Genomic DNA, 9322 nt, shown 5'->3' on the forward strand with positions numbered 1-9322 from the left:
AAACATTTTTTTACATGATATATGGCGTGCGACACATAAGACACATCTCACATGAGATATCACATGACACATATCACATCACAGATGACACATGACATATATCACGTAACACATGACATGTTAGCTACATAAGCCCAATAGGACTGAGTTCACAGTATCTGACTGGTGTACGTAAAACATTGTGACCGTGTTGTGCCGCCATGGACATCTCTCTTGTACTCTACTGGTTCTAATTCAGGCGAATTTCCTTCATGAGTTAGAACTTCTGTTTAAGATGGTCTGAATTCGACATTTCAAGATGTCAGATATTCCTGCACGGTCGCCTTCAGACCGCTCATGATTGAGCGCAACAGTATCTGGTTCCCAGGCGTTATCCATGACAATGACACTGGGGTTGTTTAGATTGGGCACTAGCTGATGTTTCAACTTCATGTGACCAGGCTTAAAAGATATGCTGTCCCACTAACCCAGCATTGTGATAAGAGGACACAGCTGCATCTTATTGTGGCGAGTCGACGCAGGCGTTAAGAGAGGTGAGTGTAGACTTGTGGTCATCACAAACCTTTCGTTTGATGAATCTATCTACCATAACATTTCGCTATTAAGCCATAAATGTGTGAAAAGCTTGTTTTTGCAAATTTCCGTTAAGCTCTTAAACATTATATTTCTTGAGTGGGTGAGTGAGTGAGTTGGGTCTAGCGCCGCTTTTAACAGTGTTCCAGGTATATCGCGGCGTGTCAGTTTAACGTGGGAGGAAAGCCCGAGGTGATGCAGGTCTCCGACGTTTACCACATCGGTGAAACCCACACGCACGGGTATGGTGCTGACAAACCTAGAAACATTATCGGGGCAAACCGGGATTCGAACCCACAATCATAGGTTTCTTTGGTACCAAATGGACGCAACTCTGCACACCTAATTGCGGCGCCGTAGACGACTGGGCCACCCGTGCCCACCCCCGTTATATTACGAGGAATTAGATAATGATGGAGAAAAGTCAGGAAGAATACAGATGCGTTTGCAACGTGAAACCCAAGAGCGTGAATCTGGTTCTTACACGACAGATCAAAACCGCGAATAATCTGGGATTCGAACCCAAGGCCTTCGACCACTTGGCCGCATGAACTATGTAACGCAAGAACAAGGTAATGGATTGACTGTAGACCAGGAATATCTTAGTAGACAAACTGACTTTAACGAACAATTTGCTTTGTGTAATATGTGAGGGAGCGAGTAACGTTGATTATATCCTGGTTGAGGTGACCCAGTCGATATAAGCTAGGTTAGACAAGGCCCTACATTCTTGTGTGTTTACAAAGCAGATTAACCTGAGGTGGAAACACAAACATAAAACGTTAACGGTAGTATCGCCGCATGCCGTATACCCGATGACACGCAGATAACAGAAGGGGTAAGTATGTGGGGCCTTGTCTGATCTGGCTTATATCGACTGGGTCACCTCAATCAGGATATATTCAACGTTATTCGCTCCCTGCTTCCTGCTCCCTGTCCCTTACAGTATTCTATTGGCACGCGGCATAATATCGTTAACGTCTTATGTTTGGTTAATCTTTTTTTTGTAAAATCACAAGAGTGGAAACTTGATCTCATCGTATATAAAGAGTGAGTGAGTGAGTGAGTGAGTGAGTGAGTGAGTGAGTATTGTTTTACGCCGCTTTTAGCAATATTCCAGCTTTATCATGGCGGGGGACATCAGAAATGGGCTTCACACATTGTACCCATGTCGGGAATCGAACCCGGGTCTTCGGCGTGACGAGCGAACGCTTTAACCACCAGGCTACCCGACCGGCCCTCGTATAAAAGAAGGAGGGGCGGTCGGGTAGCCTAGTTGTTAAAGCGTTAGCTCGTCCCGCCGAAGACCCGGGTTCAATGGGTGAAGCCTATTTCTGGTGTCCCCCGCCGTGATATTGCTGGTATATTGCTAAAGGCGGCGTAAAACCATACTCATTCACTCACTCACTCACTCACTCACTCACTCACTCACTCACTCACTCACTCACTCACTCAAAGAAGGAATCCGCTCAACTGTCTGGCTGGACCTCATACTTTGTCTAATTCTTGACGTTGTGAATAGTGTCGTGTGTTGTGAATAGTGTCGTGTGGCGTGAATAGTGTCGTGTGTTGTGAATAGTGTCGTGTGTTGTGAATAGTGTCGTGTGTTGTGAATAGTACCGGATTGCCATTATTTGCTTCATTGTAACACATCATTAATGACACTTGCAGACTTACAAATTGTTTGAACGATTTCAGTCTAACTTTGCTAAGTTTTCAGAGCCTAGTCCCCAAATACACATCTTATGTCAGAGAAACAAGTATTGTGTTCCAGAAAGTTCAACACCCGTGTGATCATCCTAATCGACCTTGACAGACCTCGACACGACACAATGTCCCAACATCACAAGGAAGCCAGGTTTAATCCTAAACTGAGGACGGACATGACTCCGCAGCAGATAGCGGAGATGTTCGACGACTTCGCCGACGACTATGATGAGGTAGGATACAGTCTGCCTCCTCGCCACCAACACTTAGATAAACACAACCAGTGTAAGAACATTCTTCGTTCTTTCAAATTCCCAGCCTTTTCCAAATTTCCTGTAACCCTATTTGACTTGACAGGAAGTCCTGGAAAAGGGACTCCGGGCTCATGAACTTGTCGGAGACTTCTTGGCCACGACCTACCCTGAGAGCGACCGGTCCAGTCTGAAAGTTCTGGACGTCGGAGCAGGGACAGGATTTGTCGGCCTGAAGGTACCCAAAGGTCAAATTGTATCAGCTTAACGGCTAAGAAAACAATACAATAGTTGGTTGTTGTTTCGTCATCATTCGAGCCGATGGTGATCCTTGGTTTGTCACCACCGGCAGTTTTCACCAAAGTGGTAAACGTCTAAAGGCGGATTCACACGTCAAACTTAAGTTTACAAACATAAGTGAGTGAGCGAGTTTGATTTGACGCAGCATTTAGCAATACTCCAGCAACATCACGGCGGGGGACACATGCGTGTGTGAACATTGCAATAAACAGTTTGAAAACCAGTTTGTGAAGTTTGACAAAATTGTTGGCGAGAAATCGGTCTCTGTTCCCATCAATATGTTGGCCCAAATTTTAGTGTTTTAAACCCGATTGTGACGTATGAATGGTTGTCAAACATATGCTGGTCGCTTACAACCAATCATTTACTGCGTAAATATCACGTGACTTTTTACTGACGTTTGCTAAACAAATGGCTTTTATCACTTTGGTGAAAGCTGCTTTGCTAACAAATCAAGGATTATCATCAGCTTGATTGATACCAATTATATACTCTTCAAAAAAAGAAACTTGACACTGACTTTCAAAATGTAATATAATGCGATTGTTTCAAAATAGGACACAGAAACCATAATTGAAACACTGTTTGAAGATCAGTGTACACAATGTTCAAAACATTAATCGTATCACCTAGACAGACACACGTACACGATACAGTTAATGTCACAGGGGTACAGAACATGTCAGTATCGGTTGTGCCCAACACGTGCATCAATCACCGCTTGACACCGACGACCCATAGATGCAATCAAGTTGTCAATAACACGCTGTTGGATGTGCTGCCAATCATGCTGAAGTGCATCAAGAAGCGCCGGAAGTGTTTGGGGCGGTGGATTCCTTCTGCGAACGCGTCGATCCAACTCGTCCCACAGATGCTCTGTAGTCCAGACAGACACGTGCAATATGCGGTCGAGCGTTGACCTGCTGGAACTGTCCGCCATGAACGTTGACGTGAGGAAGAACGTATGGCTGTAGGATCAAGTCTCTGTAACGCACACCTGTCAATGCAACTGCCACATGCACGAGAGGCGTCCTACCACCGTGATGGATTCCGGCCCACACCATGACACTCCCGCCGCCAAATGGGACAACCTGCTGCACACAGTTGGGGGCGTAACGTTCGTCCCGACGTCTGTAGACACGTGCGCGCCCATCAGCACGTGTAAGTAGGAAACGGGACTCGTCAGTAAACAGTACATTTCTCCACCTTGCACGTGTCCATCTAACCCTCTGTTGGCACCAAAGCAGACGGTCCGCCATATGACGTGGGGTCAATACATGACGTCGAACAGGTCTTCGTGCAAAGAGTCCAGCCTCCCCTAGTCTGTTGCGTACCGTTTGATCTGATATTCTGCGTACCCCAGGGATCTGTGTGGTTGTAGACGTGGCTGTGGTAGTGCGGTCTCGGAGGTGTCGCAGCCGGATGTATCGATCTTGTGTTTGGGTTGTCACCCTTATTCTCCCTGACCTTGGTCTGTCGTCAACTCTGTTGGTGTTGTTGTATCGGATCCTCAGTGCGGAGATTGTCTGTCTGGATACGCCAAAGTGCCTGGCCACTTCTTGCTGAGTTGCTCCAGTCTTGTATCTCCCAATGGCGTTGTTCCGTTGAGCTGCATCATAGCCTTGGCATTCTGTCACCGCCTCTACTGCCGTTATAAGGACTGTATGAACAGCCGTTGATGTGGATTTTTATACCCATTCAGCAGGGGGGCCTGCATGCCTAAATGCAGGATCCTGTGCTGCACGTTTTTGGATGAAGCTGTAAAATTGATCCCCAAGCGCTACGTTTATGTGCTTTGCATGTGTTTTCGCGAATTATAGACACATCATCTTTCTGTTTGACTTATTTGGTTCTCATTTAATGTAATTATTTTAGATATTTGGCAAAAAGTAGTTTTACATCTATGTCAAGTTTCTTTTTTTGAAGAGTTTATATAGGGGTGCCCATATCTCCCTCTTTTTCTATCTCTTTCTACTGCGTTTTCTCCGAAGGAGAGCCATCGATGACCCTGCCGCCGCGATTTTCCTTACATGCCACTGGGACAAATGCTCACCGGAGACGCCATGCGGAACTAAGTAACAACACATATGTGTCGTGTGAACTCAAAGTTAAAAAAGTTTGCCAACCTTTTGTTTCCAAACTAATTTGGTCGTTTAAAGCCGCCTTAAGACCTGCATTATTGTTATTGTTGTTTTTGCTTTAACCCTAATCAGTATTGTTAATCTTATAAAATACAGCTCACCCACTGTTACTAATAAAAGGAAATGTTTAGATGTTCACGTGCACTCTGTTCTCCAGGCCACGGTCCACAGGATACAGCATAATGGTAGTGTGCTCGATCATCAAGGATAGTTTTGGAGCCAATACTCACAGTTCTTGATGTAAATCTTGAAGTGTTGATAGACATGTATCACCCCACTGTTCCAGCTGAAGGCGCTTGGCTTCACCTACGTCGATGCCCTTGATCCTGCTCAGAAAATGTTGGATGTGGCAAAAACCAGAAACGTTTACCGTCGCCTGATCTGTGCCTTCATGGACAAAAACAGGGTCGAGGAAATTGAAACAGGTACTGGAAGAGGGTGAAGTTAATTAACTTGTTTCAGAAAATACTGAAATTATTTTGGGGACTTACATACTGTTCCATAGTGCCAGAACTGATCAAGCTGACGTCATAAGATCAGTAACTGGTCGTAAAGGACAATTATCAACCCTCTCATCAGGCATATTTAAAGCCCACACAGCCAACTTTCATAGTTTCATTTTCAGACGGATTTCAGACATATAGTCTATCAATTATTTAAATAAATGCATTTCACTCCATAATCTGTAATATTACCAAGGGTCTATACACGCATATATGACATGAATATTGTATAAATGTTCATATAGCAACCGCCCAATGGGGATTCCAGGTCAGGATCAGTGAATTGGTTGTTTACCTCTAAACGTACCCCGACGGGGTGGATCCTTGTTCATAATGTCAATCACTGGATTTCTGGTCCTGACTCGGTCTTAACCGTCTACACATTTGCGCATTGATACCACATGTACCAATAAAAGAGAACTGTAATTGTGAATGTGAAGTTGTTGAAACCGGCAGTGTAATGAGTGAGTGAGTGAGTGAGTGAGTATGGTTTTACGCCCCTTTTAGCAATACCCCATCGACTAGTCAACTAGCCGGAGATTCAAATGTGACAGTCGCCACAATATACACAAAACACAAAGTTTATCTCTGCAGCCGTTTAAATAAGCAGCCACACGCCGACTCGTATCGCATCAAAACACGGGGCTATGTACTCGCGGGCAGATGACCATGGAGTACGCTGATCACCGTGTCGGATTAACGAGACTGATTAATGAGTGATTTCAGCAAATCGTTGCAAATTAGGTGTGTCCGAGTCGGAGTGCGAGACTGTCGGATTTACGGGTCTAAGCAGCACTGGTTTAATCGGTTCCCATCATTTGTGTCGGATAAAGCCGATTGTCGGATTAACGAGTGTCGGATAAACGAGACTTGACTGTACGAAACCAAAGCGCTCGAGTGGTACGAAGCTTGTATGAACGGGGCATAGTGGCATGGTCATCTAACGGCGCAACGATTCGACGTGCACATGTGCGTCTAAGGGTTCGAATCCAACATGTTCTCCCTGATTATAATCCTTCGCCTCCCCCCAACTTGCTCTTGTTCCTTATATTTAAACAGTGGAAGACTTCTTAGAACTGCTTCATGTCCGACTATCCTCCCACATCAAGCCGACACAACTCAAATACTGTTCAACATTATACTCACTTTACTCTCCCACCCACTGGGCCACTATGTCTGTAACTGTGAATGCACTGTCATAATGAACCATGAGATAACTTTCTTTCAGACTTCTATGACTGCATAACGGCCACAGCAGCTTTCAATGAGGGTTTAGTACCCTGTAATGCCTTCGCCCAGATGATCAGAATTGTTAAGCCCGGTAAGTTGTCAGAATTGAAATTACTTATAATGGACATATTATCCTTGGGATACTGTTGCTGAGGGGTATTTAGCATGACCTGACTGGATATCAATCCTGACATTGAGTTTGGATGGCACTCTCTCAGTGAACCATGTACACTCGACAGGTTCACGTCCCCTTGTGCTCTGCCTCTGTTTACACAAATGTAGCCATATTGTTTATATTTTGCTTTATTAATTGAATTGACAAACATTGAGTATACTTCACCAGTCTGTTTTTTTTCGGATTAGGTGGACGGATAGTTTTCACAATCCCACAAAAGAACATTAACAACGCTGTCGAGTACCGTGACCGGTTACTTCCCTTGATAGACAAGCTTGCGGCAGAGGGAGCCTGGGAAGTGACTGCAATACCTCTCGCTGACGGTCAATTGGCCAAAAGCCTAGGTCCCGGGATTCTTTACAGTTTGAAAGTAAACGTGTCGGAGAAATATTTTGAGATTTAATAAAGTCTCTCTTTTTAAAATATATTTATGTATGACATATGACGTCAAAGATCCATGACTCGAGAATCCCTATTTGTCTCGTGCATTGTTAGCGTTTAAAGTTTGGAAAGCACACGCAGCATATCGTGATAAGAATAAAGACCCTCTATGGTAACACTTGACTGATTGTTAGTTTTGTCATGGTACACATGGTACACAAGTGGTACACATTGTAAACATCTTTTATTAACGTACATACTTCTCTATATGGTTTGGGTTTTTTTTGCCGCTGAGTATAGTATCGTATGTAACTAGTATGTTGTTAACTGTGGCGTTTTTTATTAAAGCGATTTTAGACCAGACTGTATTTAAGCATTTGACAAGGGGAAACAGATATGCTGTCCCACTGAACCAGCATTGTGATAAGAGGATACAGCTATATCTTATTGTGGCGAGTCGGCGCAGGCGTTAACGGCGAGGGGTGGTTGGGTGGGGTGGTGGTGGTGTAGACTTGTGGCCATGATATATTTTTCCTTATGAATCTCTCTACGATAACCTTTCGCAATTAAGCCATTAATGTGTGACCAGCTTGTTTTGTAAATTTTCGTTAAGTTATTAAACATTATATTTCTTGCAGTTTGATAAAATGGACATACAGAGGCAGCTGACCAATTCTAATATGCTTTGACGTGCTTGCGCGATAAGTAATACCTATCTGATATGTGTACATACTCTCATTCCCGGGTCTATCTGTCATGTTTCGCAACATTTAAAATCCCATCCTCCACATACACACCTCAGTAGAAACAAACAAAAACCAAACAAACTTGTATTTGTGACAGAAGGTAGGAATTGACAATGTTTTATTAATGCTAAATACGTTTGTGTAATTCACGATCACACTGGAAGTCCATCCCGTATCACCATGAGCTGCAATATTTCTGGAGTTCAACAACAAGTACCACCTTTTAACGTCTTTTGCTAGGAAGGGATCGTTCCCGGGACCTTCCGCCCTTCAGGCGGACGCTGTACCAATAGACCACTGAGACGGTCCTTTAGATTACGTTTAAACGCGTTTGTTTATATACCCCAAATATCACTGCCCACAACGTGATCATGATACTCACAACATGGATCTGGTTTCAACACGACAGATCAAAACCGCAGGTAATCTGGTATTCGAACCCAAGGCCTTCGACCACTTGGCCACACGAGCTATGTAACGTAAGAACAAGGTTATGGATTGACTGAAGTCCAGGAATATCTCAGTAGACAAACTGATTATAACAAACAATTTGCTTTGTTTAATGTGTGAAGGGTGCGAGTAACTTTGATTATCTTGATTGAGGTGACCCAGTCGATATAAGCCAGATCAGACAAGGCCCCACATACTGACCCCTTCTGTTATCTGCGTGTCATCGGGTATACGGCATGCGGCGATCATACCGTTAACGTTTTATGTTTGTGTTTCCACCTCAGGTTAATCTGCTTTGTAAACACACAAGAATGGAAACCTGATATTAAGGATCTAGTCGTATTTAAAGAAGGGATCTGCTCAACAGCCTGGTTGGTCTTCATACCTTGTCTAATTCTTGACGTTGTGTTGTGAATAGTGTCGTGTGTTGTGAATAGTGTTTTGTAACGTGAATAGAAGTATAGAAGATCCGAACAGTACTACATATAGTGCTGGTATGAGTGAAGAAACGACAGGGAGATATTGTGTTGATTTAAATGAACATGACAAACATATACCGGATATCAGTGGGAAATTCCATAAGTGCTTGTATACACCATTCGATTGCAAGTATGGATTAAGAAGGGAAACGCTTTTATGGTGATAAAAGGACGAGTAAAAATATAGTGTACATTCAGGCTTTTTAAGGTGACTATATTATATATAATCAACAAAAAAGGACCACTTACATTTTCTGACAGAAATGGCAAAAAAAAGTTACATGATGATAGTCCAAACAAATATCCAAAGTTCTGGCCCTTCAACAGGCTTATGTAACGTCACATGATGCATGTACAAATGTACATGGTGTGGCAGAGCATGCGAA

At 43.6% G+C, this 9322-nt stretch overlaps 1 protein-coding gene across 1 annotated transcript; it reads left to right on the top strand.

The window, feature by feature from the left end:
• The first annotated feature begins 379 nt into the window (after positions 1-379).
• LOC124150900 (demethylmenaquinone methyltransferase-like) lies at positions 380-7442 on the top strand. The gene is made up of 6 exons (XM_046523090.2): positions 380-533; positions 2348-2513; positions 2638-2769; positions 5259-5397; positions 6704-6796; positions 7069-7442. Exons 2-6 carry the CDS (start codon positions 2406-2408, stop codon positions 7281-7283), a joined length of 687 nt encoding a protein of 228 aa, XP_046379046.2. The 5' UTR covers positions 380-533; positions 2348-2405; the 3' UTR covers positions 7284-7442.
• The last annotated feature ends 1880 nt before the right edge of the window (positions 7443-9322 follow it).

The sequence above is a fragment of the Haliotis rufescens genome, unplaced genomic scaffold (assembly GCF_023055435.1).
Source record: "Haliotis rufescens isolate VD_foot unplaced genomic scaffold, xgHalRufe1.0.p SCAF_12, whole genome shotgun sequence".
NCBI lineage: Eukaryota > Metazoa > Mollusca > Gastropoda > Lepetellida > Haliotidae > Haliotis > Haliotis rufescens.

Coding starts and splice junctions, on each gene's coding strand:
- LOC124150900 (XM_046523090.2), top strand. CDS start 2,406: ATGTCCCAACATCACAAGGAAGCCAGGTTTAATCCTAAACTGAGGACG. Junction 2,514..2,637: donor TCGCCGACGACTATGATGAG/GTAGGATACAGT, acceptor TTGACTTGACAG/GAAGTCCTGGAAAAGGGACT. Junction 6,797..7,068: donor GATCAGAATTGTTAAGCCCG/GTAAGTTGTCAG, acceptor TTTTCGGATTAG/GTGGACGGATAGTTTTCACA.